An 18,092-nucleotide genomic window follows, 5' to 3' on the forward strand; every position below is an offset into this window, starting at 1 on the left:
ACATCCAGGCCAAGGGCAATAAAAAGCAGGATATATAGGGCCTCAAGTATACAAGCCCTCATGAGGTGCAGCACAATATTGTGTAGGTATTAAAGACAGCTATTGAGGGTATATAGGCACTCCTAAAAGGGGTTCTGCCATAATGTTAAAAATGAAAATCATACATCATATAGCACATGACAATCTCTTTGTAACAAAGCTAGAACCAGCCCTGTACCTCACATGGGTTCAGAGATGTTCACTGCTCAAATTACTCTGCTAGATTTATTTTAAGCTGGCTGCTTGGGGATGGGGGTGTCCTTATAGCGACAGCTCAGGGGGGAGTGTCCTTTTCCTAGCACAGCTCAGGGGATGCCTTTTTCTCTGCTGCTGCTCTCTCCCTAGCACAGTTCAGGGGATGCCTTTTCCGCTGCTGCTCTCTCCCTAGCACAGCTCAGGGGATGCCTTTTCCGCTGCTGCTGTCTCCCTAGCACAGCTCAGGGGCTGCCTTTTCTGCTGCTGCTGTCTCCCTAGCACAGCTCAGGGGCTGCCTTTTCTGCTGCTGATCTCTCTCCCTAGCACAGCTCAGGGGCTGCCTTTTCTGCTGCTGATCTCTCTCCCTAGCACAGCTCAGGGGCTGCCTTTTCTGCTGCTGATCTCTCTCCCTAGCACAGCTCAGGGGCTGCCTTTTCTGCTGCTGCTCTCTCTCCCTAGCACAGCTCAGGGGCTGCCTTTTCTGCTGCTGCTCTCTCTCCCTAGCACAGCTCAGGGGCTGCCTTTTCTGCTGCTGCTCTCTCCCTAGCACAGCTCATGGGCTGCCGTTCCTGCTGCTGCTCTCTCCCTAGCACAGCTCATGGGCTGCCTTTCCTGCTGCTGCTCTCTCCCTAGCACAGCTCATGGGCTGCCTTTCCTGCTGCTGCTCTCTCCCTAGCACAGCTCATGGGCTGCCTTTCCTGCTGCTGCTCTCTCCCTATCACTGGTAAGAGAGCATGTCTATTCTCAGGGGACGTATCCTTTCTGTTGCAGCTCTCTCCCTATCACAGCTCAGGGAACAAATCCTTTCTGCACCAGCCCTTTGCCTGTAAATGTCACAACTTCTAACAGTAGATACGGCAGGTAACAGTCCAAGGACGGAACTGAGCATGTGTATCCATCTAAACAAGGTGGACAGAGAAATAAGGAAACAAACAGCAGGTGGCGCTATAAAGATACATTTTATTGAATACCTCAGTGGTTAAACAAAATTCTTAATTCCATGCAATTACAAAAGTTTTCAGATCCAGGTGCTGGTTTGAAAAATGTAGAATATTATATGATGGGACAACCTCTTTAAGTGCCTATGCTTTTTTTTACTCCACAGAAGTTGTATTTAAGATGGCAAGGTAAGCCTGCATATGCTGTTACTATGCCTATTGTCTTTAAATATGACGATAAGAGGTTTGGCTGCCTTAACTTTTCTATGTCCGCCCTAGTGACTTAGTAAAGTAGAAGACAGACATAAGTGCATCTAGTTCACTCATAAATGCCTGCCTATGAGTGTGCTGAGATTGACATGTTCATCATGGTGCCGTCCACGTGCCATGAATATTTATATCCATACGACCGTACACGCTCCAGCACATGGCTGTAATATGGCTCCATAAACCCCTATAGGAATGTACCATACCTCCATAAGCCTCTTTTTATTAGTAGGTGTACTACATTGAATGTCTCTCCCGCGGAAACACTATTTGTCGAAGGAAAGATCTGCAAAATACGGTGCCTTAAGGAGCCCCATATGGCGGCACATGTTATGCCTACAGTTCCATTCTGTGGAGGTAGTTCAATCAACAAGGAGATAAATTTACACAGGTAAGTGATCTAGCAGGGACAGGTAGACAGAGGACGCTGCAGACATTGTTTTCCGTGACGTTTTCAGACACCCCCATAGTTAAGGCTCCAACGTCCTCTCATTCGCCCTGCATAACACTGGTCAACATTCACTAATCAATGGGACAGAGCTGCAATACCAGGCACAGCCTTATGGACAAGAGTGGCGCTGTTTCAGTGAAAAAAATAAAATAGACCCTTTTTTCCCTCTAACCCCAGTATTTTGCTACTCTATTGTATTATTGTATAGTGTTACCTTTATCTGAATTAGCCAGGATCCCTGTTTACTCAGTAAATGATCTCCGCGTGGCTTGCCCTATGCTGGAATTTACTCTGAAAGCTAAACCCACATGTGACGTCACTGCCATGCAGGGTAAATAGCCCGCCCTGCCACCTGCCAATAACTGGTATGTCTAATAAACCGATTATTACCACCAGGTAACACAATTTACTTTTATTATACACAAAACAGCTTTCTTCAAGAACCGTACCCTAATAACAGTATACCGCACCATGGAGCCTGTGTGCCCCACAACGTACTGGACATATTTTTGCGGAATAGTTTTCACCTTTGGGGGGGGGGGGGGGGTGCGGCGGACAAAAGCATGATGTGGCTTTGATAGCAGTGGAAGTTTTTACAGATGCTCTTGGCAATTTGCTCCCATAGGACCTCATGTTGCCAAAATGCATCAAAAACTAGAACCACTGTGTGAATGAGGCCTCAAGCAACAGTGCAGCCTTTAGGGGAGATTTAAAAAATTGGAGCTAGGGCTGAAATGATTACTCGATTGAATCAAGTAATTCCACACCAGAAAATCCTCGATGCATCGAGGATTTGTTTGTGTTATGTGGCCACGGAGCAGGAGCGAAGTGCTTTCCACTACTCACCGCTCCGTGGTCACCCGCCGGCCCGCGCGCTGCACTGCCCTCCTGACACATCATCAGGTCACGAGTGCACTATGTCCTGATGATGTGCCAGGAGGACAGTGCAGCGCGCGGAGAAGAAGACAGAGGAGTTGTGGAGGGGCGCCCCTACAGGAGAGGTAAGTATTAAAGGGCTGCTGGAGACTAGGAGCGGAGATGGTGGCACTGGGGGAGCTGAGGGCACGCTGGCATTGGAGGGGATGATGGCACAGAGGGCTCATGGCATTGGGGACAGATGGCACACAGAGCTGATGACACTGGGGGACTGATGGCACGGGGGGGTGATGGCACAGAGGATGGATGGCACTGGGGGGGTGATGGCACAGAGGACGGATGGCACTGGGGGGTGATGACACAGAGGACGGATGGCATGAGGTGAGCTGATGGCACAAAGGATTGATGGCACTGGGGGGGAAGTGGTGAACTGATGGCACAGAGGACCCTCAGCGATGCAGGCTCCCATCAGCTTTCCAAGGACAGCGCCGTACATTGTATAGTGGCAGTGCTTGGTATTGCAGCTCAGCCCCATTGACTTAAATGGGGCTGAGCTGCATCTAGGTCATGTGATCGATGTACAGTGATGTCACTGGCCTAGGAAAAAGCTGCAGCCCTCTGGTAACAGCTAATTGGCGGGGGTCCCCAGTGTCGCACCCCCGCAGATCTGATACTGATGACCTATCAGGAGGATAAGTCATAAATATATTTTCCTGGATAATCTCTTTAACTGTGCTACCTAGGACAGTAACCCCCAACACTAGTGTGGCTGCTGCTGGTACTGCAGCTCGGCACACGTCACATGCGCTGGTGGTAGGACCCCCGAAAGGGATAAGCTATCAGTTGAAAATCCTGGACAACCCCTTTGAAAGTTTTAGTTTTCTTTTTATCCAAGGAATTTTTTAGCTTTTTAAAGAGAATGAAAACCTAATGGACTTTTATTCCGATTTGCATCAGTTATCCTATCCATTTTGTATATCTTAAGGGGGTCTGTCAGCAGAAATGATAGGCCTAGTTCACAGTATTAGGGCTCATTCACACGACCGTATGCGTTTTGTGGTCTGCAAAAAATACGGATGACAGTGTGCATTCCATATTTTGCGTAACGGAACACCTGGCCCCTAATCGAACAGTCCTATCCTTGTCCGCAATGCGGACAATAATAGGACATGTTCTATTTTTTGGCAGAAACGGAAATACGGAAACGGAATGCACACGGAGTAACTTCTTTTTGCAGACCATTGAAATGAATAGTTCCGCATACAGTCCGCAAAAATAAAACAGAACGGACACGGAATATGTTTGTGTGCATGAGCCATTAGTCAGTGTTTGGTCAGGGATTGTGAGCCAAAACCAAGAGAGTGAAGGCTACACAGAGATGAGGTATAATGGAGGGATTGCCACCATTTCTGTGCATTTGACCCATATCTAGTTTTGTCTCACAAACAATCCCTGAAGAAAATCACTGACCGAACACCGACTGTGTGAACTAGGCCTTAAACCAGGCACAATAGGGGGCCATTTACTGTAGCTCCACACCAGTTTTTCTGGCATAGAAAAGTCACAAAATTTGTTGGAAGTGCAAGTTTGTGACTTTTTAGTCTTTTCCAACACTCTCGCCATTTTTCCAAAAAGTGGTTAGGTCATAGGCGAGAGCTCTGCAGCCAGACTCGTTACACTAAAGATCTAGCTAGCCCTACAAGGCACTGTGCCTGGTTTAGGCCACATGGACACAACCTTATCCATTTTGTGGTCCACAAACTGCGGATCTGCAAAATACGGATATCGGTCCTATGTATGCCACATTTTTCTATTAGAACTGGCTATTGTTGTCTGAAAAACGTTCTTTATTTTGCTGAACGGCCATGGATGTCATCCATATGTTGACCACACATGGATGACATCTGTCCGCAAAAAAAAAACCAGAACGGACGTGGACCCAAAATATAGTCGTGTGCATGAAGCCTTAACAGGGAATTTCCTGGTGACAGACTCCCTTCAATTAAAAAACTAAAAAACTACCCCCTCCGAGTGTCAACCAAAAAAAATAAATAAAAAGATACCCGCCCCAAGTGTCAACCAAGCCTAAAGATATAATGGGAGGCAATACCTATTTGTTGCCTGCCTATGTATGGTGGTTACATACTAGGTGGCTAGTTTTTTCAACTAAAAATACAATATCCTTGTTGCCAGCAGCTTTGCACCTAGAGCATAGGCGGACAGGTATGACGTCACGGCTATTTACAGACAGATGCATGTGACAGGTATGCACTGCGTGATCAGAACATGTGTCACCAGACAAGACTGATCACTAAAGACTCTTTTGCCGATACCCAGGCAATTATCAAGAATCAACCAAACGTTCCTGATGACTGACTGTTCGTGAGCGGAAGTGAGAGCTGCATTTACATATAGAAATCACCTCCACTGCATGGGGGCAAAAGATAGAAGTAGCGTTCACCCATCCCCATACACATTCATCGTTTACATAGAAACAATTGCAGTGCCCCAGACCTGGAAGTATCTGCAATTGTTATATGATGTTCTGCTGTGTAGTCCATCGGAGGAGGGATGGTTGGCAGGAACATGGCTAACCATCCTGATACTCCACTCTTGGTAGGAGTGGCCTGATTCTACTTCCTGCCAGGAGTGACAGTTCAAGTCCAGATCAAGTAGGGGTAGGTAGCACATGCTTGAGCTCCTTCAAGGGACTGTATGCAGTTCTCCTGTGAGACCTTTAATACAAAGAGATTGCCAAAATCGAGAACACTACTTTCCAAAAAGCTACAGCACCCAAAGTGAGCAGCAATCACAGCTTTACAACCCCTGCTGCAGGTGAGGGACTACGGCTCAGACATCCATCACCTAGCAAACATCCAGGCCACACTAACTTCAAGCCTGTATCACACAGTGGACACTTATATCCCCAAGTGCCTACAAATTTCATTTAATTGCCACACAACCAGCCACCATACCTCCTCATTTGGTGCCAGAAACTGCACTTTGTACTTAATACTGCTGGATGTACCACAAGTTATATTTTGGACTAAGTAGAGAGAAACTGTTATACTTTTACTTCTGGTCTAATTCTTTAAACCACCAATCCCCCAGGGAGCAAAGGCATGAAGGAGTACACAGTGACAACACCTCATCAGGGCCACAACCACTCCCATCCTCTGCGTCAGCTCCTCAGGGACTCGCTGCACAATGTTTTTGGGTACCACATCAATGATGCTTTCCCCCAGCAAATGCTTGTTCATCAAGTGACCAGCGGCACATATTCACTGGGCAATTATTGGGAACAAGCATTCATTCCTGATAACGTGCCCCTGCAAAAGGGTCCTAAATCATCAATACCATGTATAAACTGCTCATCTAGATAACCCTCCGTCAAGACTGTTAAATGCTTATCTGGTTTATCAGGATAAGAAACCTTGTGTCATACGTCAGATGATACATCATGAGAGGGCGAGAGTTGGCAGGGCGGAAATGAGAAAAGATGGTAACATACATTTGCACATTTTACAAGCCCTTCTGGATGAGCACGACATGTTCTTACCAGCGTTGTATGACCAGTAAGCAATACCACTGGTGGTGCATGTACTGGTCACATTTTATCTAATGTCGTGATTGATGTAAAAAATAAAAAATCGGACATCATATAAAACATGACAATACCTTTCTAACAAAGTTAGAACCAGCCATGTAGCTCACAAGGATCCAGAGATCTCCTCAATCACTGCTTCTATTGCTTTTCTGCATTATCCTCGGCTTGGCAGTTCAGGGGGCATGTCCTTTCTGCTGCAGCTCTCTCCCTGTAACTGCTACAGCTTCTTACAGAACATATGGCTGGTGAAAGTTAAAAGATTTAAACTGAGCACGTTCGACCAGCTCAGTGAGACGGACATAAAATAAGGAAAAGAACAAACAGCAGGTGGCGCTATACAGATACATTTTATTGAATAGCGCACTGGCTATACTAAATTTATAAATACATGCAATTACAAAAGTATTCAGATCCAGGTGCTGGTTTGAAAAAATATAGAATATGTTTTGTGACTCTACCCCAACCTGTTTAACCCCTTCCCACCCATTGCCGGCCACTGAACGGGTTTTTAAAGATGGGAGACATCTGGGGTTTTAAAACCCAAAGTAATAGATCGCAGACCAAAGGATGGATGTTAAAAAAAAAAATGGATGGAAAAGGCTGAAAAAAATGCCATTTAATGGTGCAGTGTATCAGACCTATCATGGCACCAAACAATGATGAAATGATCATTCAAAACCTGACTGCTGACCTCAGAGGGCAGAAAAATAAATAAATAAAAATGCAACTTTTTTATTTACTTTTTTGCATTTTTAATGGCACCATATGAATACAGCCTAACGAATTGTGAACCAATCATCGTGCAGTAAGATGGATCATAATGATTAGATCGGAAAAACATCCTTGCCCTTTGTCCTGCCACCTGCTATATATAAGCAGCAGGAAGACTCCCTGTGACTTACACTTCTCGGATTTCACGGGTTCCATACAAATTGACCTAGCACAGAAAATGTCCGGCCCAGGTCAAGAGTCCACAGCAACATAACACGCTATGATTACTGCACTGCGTAATTGGCTGTTGCACATTTTATTCCATGCGCCATCTCTTCCATGCCTCTTCTTATCTCTAATGCCAATTGTCGCAGAGCCCCTAAATATGCGTCGTTTAAAGGGTTATTCCAGGGTTTGGTTTCTTTTAAATCAAGAATCACACTCGCCTGCTCACTGCCGCTCCGGCATCCTTTGCACACAAAGTAACTTCTATTTTTTTTGCTGCCCCATTAAGTAAAATTCTTTAATTAAGTACCACATACTAGGGGGGCTTAATTAAAAAGGGACCAAATCCTGGAAACCCCTTTAGGGCTCGTTCACACGAACGTGTGCTGCCCGTTGCCGTATTGTGGACCGCATTTGCGGATCTGCAATATACGGGCACCATTCCGTGTGCATTCCGCATCATGGATGCGGACCCATTCACTTCAATGGGTCCGCAAATCCGGAGATGCGGAACAGAACACTACGGAACATGCTCCATCTTTTTGCGGAACGGAGGGATTAAGTGAATGGGTCCGCGATCCCCATGCAGCTTGGCCAAGGTCGGTGTCCGCGCATTGCGGACCACAGCAAGGGCTTCACACGGTCGTGTGAATGAGCTCTTCGGCTACCTGCATACGTTGCAGATTACGTGCGTTTTCTCTGCGCAGATTTTCGTGTGGAAAAAGCATAACGTAATACAGTACCAGCAAGGTGAATGACATTTGCCAAATGTAATGTATACTTTTTTTTTTTGCAGAAATTAAACCGCTTTATAAACTAGGTTAATATGTTTGTGTGATTTTGCACCTTCTATAGTGGTTTCCCCATAGACTTTAATGGGACTGTTAACATAAACCAGGCATGCTCAACCTGAGGCCCTCCAGCTGTTGCAAAACTACAACTCCCATCATTCTCTGACAGCCTACAGCTATCATCCTACAGAAGGGAATCGTGGGAGTTGTAGTTTTACAACAGCTGGAGGGCCGCAGGTTGAGCATGCCTGACATAAACAGAAAATCCATGCGTTTTTTGTGGATTTTCTGCTTACAAATCCACTACGTGTGCAGGTAGCCTTAGGCTTCTTTCACAAGAGCGTCGCATGTGAGGGCCGGATAAGATGCGGGTGCGTCGCAGAAAAATGGTGTGATTTGGCCTGCGAGAAGGGTGAGTTTTGTATGCGATTGCGTTCTTCAGTTTTTTTCCGCGCGAGTGCAATGCATTTTGCACGCGCGTGAGAAAACACTGAATGTGGTACCCAGACCCAAACCCGGACTTCTTCACTGAAGTTCGGGTTTGGGTTAGGTATTCTGTAGATTTTAATATTTTCCCTTATAACATAGCATTCTTAATACAGAATGCTAAGTAAATTAGGGATGGAGGGGTTAAAAAATAAAAATTAAACTGGCCTCATCCACTTGTTCACGCAGCCCGGCTTGTCAGCTTTCTTCTTCTTTGAGGACCTGGGGGAAAAGGACCTTTGGTGACGTCACTGCGCTCATCACATGATCCATGGTAATGAGCGCAGTGACGTCACCAAAGGTCCTTTTCCCCCAGGTCCTCAAAGAAGAAGAAAGAAGACAAGCCGTGCTTGCGAACAAGTGGATGAGGTGATTTTTTTTTTTTTTACCCCCCCATCCCTAATTTACTATGCATTCTGTATTAAGAATGCTATTATTTTCCCTTATAACCATGTTATAAGGGAAAATAATAAAGATCGGATCCCCATCCCGATCGTCACCTAGCAACCATGCGTGAAAATCGGATGCTTGCGATTTTTATGCAGCCCCATTCACTTCTATGGGGCCTGCGTTGCGTGAAAAACGCACAATATAGAGCATGCTGCGATTTTCACGCAACGCACAAGTGATGCGTGAAAATCACCGCTCATGTGCACAGCCCCATTAAAGTGAATGAGTCCAGATTCAGTGCGGGTGCAATGCGTTCACCTCATGCATTGCACCCGCGCGGAATTCTCGCCCGTGTGAAAGGGGCCTTAGACTGGAGTTAGCATCTGCATCCACATGTGAATTATTGTGATGCAGTTTGCACTGCAATCTTATGTGGTATCGCATTGAAGAAAATTGCAAGTTATTTTACCTGCGATTTAAGCCTAATTCACACGTCTGTGGAACACGGTCCGTGAGATACCGGACTGGCATCCTGCTTAGTGCAGGAGTGCACGGCATCATTGGTTGCTATGATGCCACGTGCTTTGTGCCGCCGCCACAGTACAGTAATACACTTGTATGATCTATACAAGTGTATTACTGTACAGCAGTGGCGGCGGCACAAAGTGCGCGGCGTCATAGCAACCAATGACGCCGTACCAGTCGGGTATCTCACAGACCGTGTTCCACGGACGTGTGAATTAGGCTTTAGAGTCAGAGCCTTGTTTTTGTTAAAAAAAATAAAAAAGTAACAAGCACATAAAAACCTAGGGAATAACTATCAGATTGGTGGGGGTCCTACCGCTGGAACCTCCACCAATCATGTGAACAGGTACCCCGTACCCCCCGCTGCTCCGCTGAAATAACTGGAGTGGCCGGTCACACATGCAGGCAGCTACTCCATTCATTTCTCCATAAGGAGATATAGCATCTCCCAAATCCTGGAGCCTTTGTAGTATTTCTTCTCTGTACACTAAAAGCGACCTTCTGTTCCAGAAGAAAATAAATTCACATTAACTGGGGAATGAACAGAACATTTACCAGGTGCCCTCCTTTTCCTCCCTTATGCTGCAGATCTGCCAGTTCCTGGGCTCCTCCTGTACCATCCAAGATGGCTGCCCTGCTTCCCAGACTGATGCACACTGTCCATTTGGTAGCCCAAGACCCTTCCTGCTGCCCTGGGATTGGCCACCACTGCTCATGTGTAAAGTGCTGGCCAATCCAGGAGCAGGACTGGACAAGTAGGAAGGGTCATGTGCAACCAAACGCACAGTGTGTACCGGGTGGTCTGAGAAGCGGTGTGGGCATCTTGGATGACAGCAGAGGAGCCCAGGAACTGGCAGATCGGCAACTAAAAAGATGAAAAGGAGGGCACCTGGTAAATGTTCTGTTCCTACCCTAGATAATGTGAACGTTTGTTTTTTCTTTTTTTTGAAACAGGAGGTTCACTTTAAAGAGGTTGTGTCAAGATAAAAACTTGATAAGTATGGGGATAAGTATCTGATCCTTGGGGGTCCAACCACTGAGACCTCCACCAATCACAAGATCAGGGGCCCCATGACCTCCTATGAAAGAAGCAGCAGGCCGAGCATGGGAAAACCTACTGATAGGAAGTACTGTTTATGCAGTATTACATATAAGGGAAACTCTCCAAAAGATTTCATTGTACAACAACAACAAAAAATCCCCAAAAAACACATGTATCTCTAGGCTGTAGTCATGGCAAAAGCAGTGACTTCACATAACTCATGTGTTATACAGGCCTCCACACCTCTGAATTATCTCATACAATGACGGAGACATTTGGGCCGTATCGTCGCCCCTTCTCAGTCACCAAACAGGTTCTTCAGTACTCACATTACTCATCTGGCAAGAAGTCGGAAACAGCCAAAGACAGGAAGCAGATAAGAGAGCAACGCCAGGTAGAAACCTGGAAATTTTTGCATTTTGCAAGACTAATGGCGGGTTTACATTGCTCGGTTGCCTAGCAGATTATCGGGGATGAACGTTATCACGAATGCTTGTTGCCGGTGATCTGCCCACGTAAAGGTGCGGCCGGTCAACAGATTAACGAGCAGAAAGCCTCAGTCTTCGCTCCTGGGCAGCAGATCTTGCTGTGTGAACAGCGACCTGCTGCCCAGAAACAATGCACCAGTATGAGGACAAGCGATGCTGGTCCCCACAAAGTAAATGCAGCTCTTACCTCCACTGACGAGCAGGTGATTATCAGGAAGGAAGGCTTCCTATCGGCACAGTGTGAAAGCACATCAAGGCCTCTTTCACACGAGCGAGTTTTCCGCGTGGGTGCAATGAGTGACGTGAACGCATAGCACCCGCACGGAATCCTGACACATTCATTTCTATGGGTCTGTGTACATGAGCATTTTTTTTCACGCATTAGTTCTGCGTTGCGTTAAAAACGCAGCATGTGCTATATTCTGCGTTTTTTCATGCAGCCCTGGCCCCATAGAAGTGAATGGGGCTTCAGTGAAAAACGCATTGTATCCGGAAGCAAGTGCGGATGCAGTGCGTCTTTCACTGATGGTTGCTAAGAGATGTTGTTTGTAAAGCTTCAGTTTTTAATCACGCATGTGAAAAACGTATCAAAATGGATTGCACCCGCGTGGAAAAAAACTGAACAACTGAACGCAATCGCAGACAAAACTGACTGAGCTTGCTTGCAAAATGGTGCGAGCTTCACTAAACGCACCCTGAACGCATCCAGAGCCAATCCGTCACCCTCGTGTGAGAGGCCTAAGGCCTCTTTCACACGGGCGTCATATTTTTGGCCCGGATAAGAGGCGTGTGCGTTGCGGGAAAATGCGTGATTTTTCTGCGCGAGTGCAAAACATTGTAATGCATTTTGCACTCGCGTGAGAAAAATCGCGCATGTTTGGTACCCAAACCTGAACTTCTTCACAGAAGTTCGGGCTTGGGATCAGTGTTCTGTAGATTGTATAACATGGTTATAAGGGAAAATAATAGCATTCTGAATACAGAATGCACAGTAAACTAGCGCTGGAATGGTTAAAAAAAAATAAAAAATGATTTAACTCACCTTAGTCCACTTGATCGCGGCCCGGCATCTCTCCTTTGTTGAATAGGACCTGTGGTGAGCATTAATTCCAGGACCTGTGGTGACGTCACTCCGGTCATCACATGATCCATCACCATGGTAAAAGATCATGTGACGTACCATGTGATGACCGAAGTGACGTCATCAAAGGTCCTGTAATTAATGCTCACCACAGGTCCTATTCAACAAAGGAGATATGCCGGGCCGCGATCAAGTGGACTAAGGTGAGTTAAATCATTTTTTATTTTTTTTTAACCCTTCCAGCCCTATTGTACTATGCATTCTGTATTCAGAATGCTATTATTTTCCCTTATAACCATGTTATAAGGGGAAATAATAATGATCGGGTCTCCATCCCGATCGTCTCCTAGCAACCGTGCGTGAAAAATCGCACCGCATCCGTACTTGCTTGCGGATGCTATGCGATTTTCACACACCCCATTCACTTCTATAGGGCCTGCGTCGCGTGAAAATCGGACAATATAGAGCATGCTGCGATTTTCACTGAACGCACAAGTGATGCGTGAAAATCACCGCTCATGTGCACAGCCCCATAGAAATGAATGGGTCAGGATTCAGTGCGGGTGCAATACGTTCAACTCACGCATCGCACCCGTACGGAATAGTCGCCCGTGTGAAAGGGGCCTAAGGGTCTTTTCTCTGTTTTTTTCCATGCCATTTTCTGGGCCAAGAAAAAAAACTAAAAATGAGATCACCACGACGGCCCGTTATTCCTTGTGGCCGTCATGGTGATAATATGGAAAATGGGAATTAGACTTACCGGTAATTCGGTTTTCATGAGATCACCATGACAGCCACAAGGAATAACGGGCCGTCATGGTGACGATATGGAAAGTTTTTTTGTAGCGTTTTTTTTTAGGTGTTTTTGCATATATAGTGTGTTCTAGCACTTTGCATTTTTGCATGTTTTGACTAGAGGAATGCATGTGCCCACCTGTTTGTCCTACGTTTAATATTTTCAATAGACTTCCATGCAATATCTGGAACTGGTGTGTGTTTTTTTGCGCAAAAAAAAAAAAAAAGGCAAAGACAAGCCAAAAAATATGAACCAAAAACCTCTATAAAAAATAAAAGCTGAGCCGATTAGGAGTCTTCTGGGCAAGCGCGACTATCGGGATTTTGGAGAAGAGTGGTGGTTGTAACCAGGGGAGACCGAGTCACAACAATAAGGTAAGTGGGGATGAATTTTATCCTAATTGGTGGGAATTTGTTAATAAAGTATATTTACAAAAATGATCACTGTCAAATCATTAACAGATTTAACAGTGATCATTATGATGGGATAACCCCTTAAAGCATTGTGTCAGTGTTATCCAATACATTCCATACTTCTAAGGGTTACATAGCTTAATAAATCAATATAATGCTATGTGACCCCGGCAGTGCTGGGAGGTCAGGACGGGAACTGTCTTATACTCACGGAGGGAGTCCGGAGTGTGCAATTCGCTCGTCTGAAAGCGGCCTTTCAATGGAGTTCTGGATGCGGATTCTGCACGGAATTCGCATCAAGAATGAACAGGACATTTCTTTATTTTACAGTCTGTTTTATAAAACCGCATGCAGAAAAAAACTGCACCGTATGGTTCAACATGCAGATTCCTCATTGAAATCAATGGGGAAGTTCTGCAAGCTTTTTTAACAAGGATTTTCGGCTCGTAATCGTTGCAAAAATCTTTGCCCCCAAATACTCCATGGGATTGGGAACCTAGCTTTGCATTAAAATACGTCCCACTTACAGGTCCCTGTCCATAAAAAAAATACCACAAAAATCAATGAGCGTGTGGAAGGAAATATTTATTTTAAAATGACAGTACAGAGAAGCATTAGTGTGAACAGAGTCTAAAGGGTCCTACACCGTCATGGTTCAGCGCAAGAACAAGTGTAAGGCCTCATGCACATGGCCGTTGCCTGGCCATGCCCATATTGCGGCCCGCAAACAGTGAGTCCACAATATACAGACCCCGGCAGTTTGTGCACCACATCACAGATGCGGACCTATTCACTTGAATGGGTCCGGAATGTGCTGTGCGGACTGGAGGTACGGAACCCCATGTAGTTTTCTCTCCGTGCCTCCACACCGCAAATAGATAGAACATGTTCTATTTTTTTGTGGTGTGGACGGATCACGGACCCATTCAAGTTGAATGGGTCTGGATCCTTCTGCGGAATCCGCACGGATGTTGCTCCTGCATTGGGGGCCATGTGCATGAGTCCTAAAGAACATGTCCTCGATGTCAGGACACAGATGAACAACCCCTGGACATGGTAGTATATCTATAAATTCTCTTGAGATTTATCAAAACTAGTGTGAAGTGAAGTAGTTGCCCATAGCAACCAATCCCAACTCACTTCCAAACAGCCTATTAAAAAATGAAAGCTGGGATTTGATTGGTTGTCATGGGCAACTGCTCCACTTCTCCCAGAGTATTTCTGTGGGAAACATGGAGGCCCTAGAAGTAAACCAAGTGTGGAATATCTACACGATGGGGCGGATTTATCAAAATCGGTGCACAGGAAAAAACTGGAGCAGTTAACCTATAGCACCCAATCAGTTCACTGCCTTCTTTGCCAAAGGACCTCTAAAAACATGGAATCCGATTAGGTGCTACTGGCAACAACGGCCCTTTGCTGTGCAATAGTTTTGATATATCACCATGATCCAAAAAAGGAATTAGGCCTCAAGCACACAACCTATACACATTCTTTTCTAAATTCCACAAATTACATCCTATTCTGGTCCACATTGTGGGTGAAAAATAGTCCTTTGAGTGAGAAAAATATGGAATTTCTGGTGAGGTAGCACTTATTCTATGGGGGAACTTTATCAAACTGGTATAAAGAAAAACCATTTTTTTTTTGTGTGCCAGAAGACCATTTAATAGATTTAAAGGGGATGTCCTGTGTCAAAAACACACACCAACTGTTCAAAGGTTGTATGTGGTATTGCAGCTCAGTCCCATTCACTTCAATAGAGCTGAGCACTAATACTAAACGCATGGACAGGTGCGAGGCTGTTTCTGGAAGTAAACAGACATATTTTTCTAATCCTGGACGACCCCTTTAAGCTCATGTTTCCGACACAGAAAAATACAGTAATCTGACAACCCGGCTGAGCCTTCATATGCATGCCCTCGTATCTCCACATGATTGCTGTTTAGGAATCTGGGAAAGATGGGTGACAACTAGTGTTAAGCGAACTTGTGTTCTAAGTTCAGCGTCCAAAGTTCGGGTTATTGAAAAATCCCGTTATGGATTCCGAATTCCGTTATGGTCTGTGGTAGTGGAATCCATAAAAGGGATTCTTCGATAACCCAAACCCGAACTTTGGACACCGAACTTAAAACACAAGTTCGCTCAACCCCTATGTTCGCTTTATCAGGGGCCGCATTAGCGGTCACCCAACTTTTTTTGAGAATATAAAAAAAAAAACAAAAAAAAAAAACAACTGAAAGGAATATTATAAGCCTCACATAACAGGTGTTATATACAGGGGAAAACTAGGATGTCAAACCGGCGGTCTTACCAATCTTTCCTATAGGCCTGAATCCACCTCGTTATGCAGCAATATAGGGATATATTAGGGTTGTACTGGTTGTCACCCAGCTTTCCCAGAAACAGATAAATACTATTCACCCTTTTTTATAGTTATTATAACAGCAGCAGAGCGGTGGATCATTAGACCCTTTCGTAGTGACTGGTTAGCACTAAATAAGTTACCTATGGATCCTTGGCTGTTTATTAGTTTTATCTCAGGTCAAATGACTATGTTTTCTACCATCTATGACAATCAAAATATCAGTCACATAGCAGCAGATGTCGGCTCTGATTAGAGGGGTGTTCGGTGATGGTTCATGGCTGGCTTACATAAATAATATTAATATATAGTAATAAAACAGATGAAGCTAAGAGGCGGCTGACTAAAACATTTCTTGACAGCGGATCTATTAATCTATAGTGTCTCCTCTAAAACATTTCTGGTCATGAAGGGGTGGCGGGCCACTGCTTGCCCTATGTGTCACTGTCAAATAACCTGACGTCATTGCACGCACACACCTAATCTGTGTCCTGGAAAGTCTACAGTCCTTTAGCCGCCACATAAAGGAGAGTTAACTCTCTCATTGCCAGGCCTTTGATGTGAAGACAAAGGCAAGACATAATGACATATAATGCTCCCTATAGAAACGATTTCCATCGCTCCTGTGAAGGAATCTGCCCCCTCGTTGTTACACGACTGACAGTCGGGGCGTACAGCAGCTGTGTCCCTGACAACATAATACCGCCTGCCCATACACAGTCTGTGTGCTCTACAAGAGCTGGAAACAGACAAAGTCCAACAAGAGTTCCTGGTGTCTGATATCGTCCAAGCACCATGACCAGGAACTATAAGTCCCAGCAGATCAACTCTACTCGTCTAGTTCCAAGTTGTCTTGGAGCCACGACTGCCGGCACACTAATCCTCCCTATTTCATTAGGAGGCTTCTTTACTCAGCTTTCCAACACAACTAAAATTCTCAAAATCTTGGACTACCTATTACTAGTTCCCCCTAAGGCATCAGCGTTCAAAAATCTGAGCGGAAACCTAGCGGACCCCATTATAGTCTATGTGGTCCGTAGGCTCCATTCTGCTCAGTTATGTACCTAAGGCTACTTTCACATTAGCGGTTTTTTGCGGATCCATCATGGATCTGCAAAAACGCTTCCGTTACCATAATACAACCGCAATGCATCCGTCATGAATGGATCCGGTTGTATTATGTCTTCTATAGCCATGACAGATCCGTCATGAACACCATTGAAAGTCAATAGGGAACGGATCTGTTTTCTATTGTGCCAGAGAAAACAGATCAATCCCTATTGACTTACATTGTGTGTCAGGACAGATCCGTCTCGCTCTGCGAGAGCGCAACCAAACGGAACGGAATGTATTTTGGTGCGTTCCGTTTCGTTCAGTTTTGTCCCCATTGACAATGAATGGGGACAAAACAGAAGCATTTTCTTCCGTTATTGAGATCCTAATAACGGATCTCAATAGTGGAATTGAAACCGCTAACGTGAAAGTAGCCTAATCCGTCCTCCTGCTCCTATTACGGAGCAGGAGAACGGAGAGGCTGAACGCTGATGTGAACTTGGCGATCCCAGACCTGCTTAAGATTCTGAGGAGCTTCAAGATCTTGTGGTTCCACAAACGTTAGGTCAGGGTCAAGATCTTGAAGTTTGTAGTTCCATTTGTAGGTTCCCCAGTCTCATCAGCTTTGGCAATTCTATCAGTAGGCTTGTTCTTTAGCTTTAGTAGAACTACAAGTCCCATCTTGGTAGACCCTACATACCACCTCTGTTAACAAGCTTTAAGAGTGAGATACAATGTTGATTTGCACACATCACATTCAGCATTACACTTAGGTTAGGCAATGTTCTCTACAGGGAAGCCTTCTCATCAAGCTCCCATGACAGACAACCCTCCCCCAGGTCTTATTTAAGGTTTCTTTAAAAACTCACACGTGCCTCACAAGTATTTCAGTCCTTCTAGTTTATGTGACTGCCTCCCCCCTTTATTGTTCTACCCCCAGCCTTGTGCAGCACTCACCGGCCTCCTGTCCATGACTGGTCCTCTAGCTGTCTCTGAGTTCCTCTGTGAGTTTGCTGCAGTCTCTTCCTGTTGTGTGAGAGTTATGAAACTAGCCCTTCCTGTTCTACACTTGTCTTCCCTCCTCCCTTCTTCACAAGAGGGAGTGGTGTGAGGAGCTCACCTTCCTTCAGGTAAAGCTTCAAGGAGCATTCCATCTATCTGTCTCTGTTATTACTGGAATGTAGTCACCGAACGTGTGTTTATTTTGCATTAACCCCTTAAGGACCCCGGGATTTTCTATTTTTGCGTTTTATTTTTTTACTCACCCCACTTCCCATAGTCCTAACTCTTTTATTTTTCCATTCACATAGCCTTATGAGGGCTTATTTTTTGCGGGACAAGTTGTACTTTCTA

General features: G+C 45.2%; 1 protein-coding gene across 1 annotated transcript in view; it reads right to left on the reverse strand.

Moving 5' to 3' along the window:
* The window catches only part of VAMP8 (vesicle associated membrane protein 8), a 41,567-nt gene extending 23,767 nt beyond the window's left edge, over window positions 1–17,800 (reverse strand). Inside the window, exon 1 of the mRNA XM_044279218.1 lies at window positions 17,697–17,800. Within this exon, the coding sequence (XP_044135153.1) occupies window positions 17,697–17,711 (15 nt within the window). The 5' untranslated portion in view covers window positions 17,712–17,800. The remainder of the gene's footprint in view (window positions 1–17,696) is intronic.
* Window positions 17,801–18,092: the final 292 nt, after the last annotated feature.

The sequence above is a fragment of the Bufo gargarizans genome, chromosome 2 (assembly GCF_014858855.1).
Source record: "Bufo gargarizans isolate SCDJY-AF-19 chromosome 2, ASM1485885v1, whole genome shotgun sequence".
Lineage (NCBI taxonomy): Eukaryota > Metazoa > Chordata > Amphibia > Anura > Bufonidae > Bufo > Bufo gargarizans.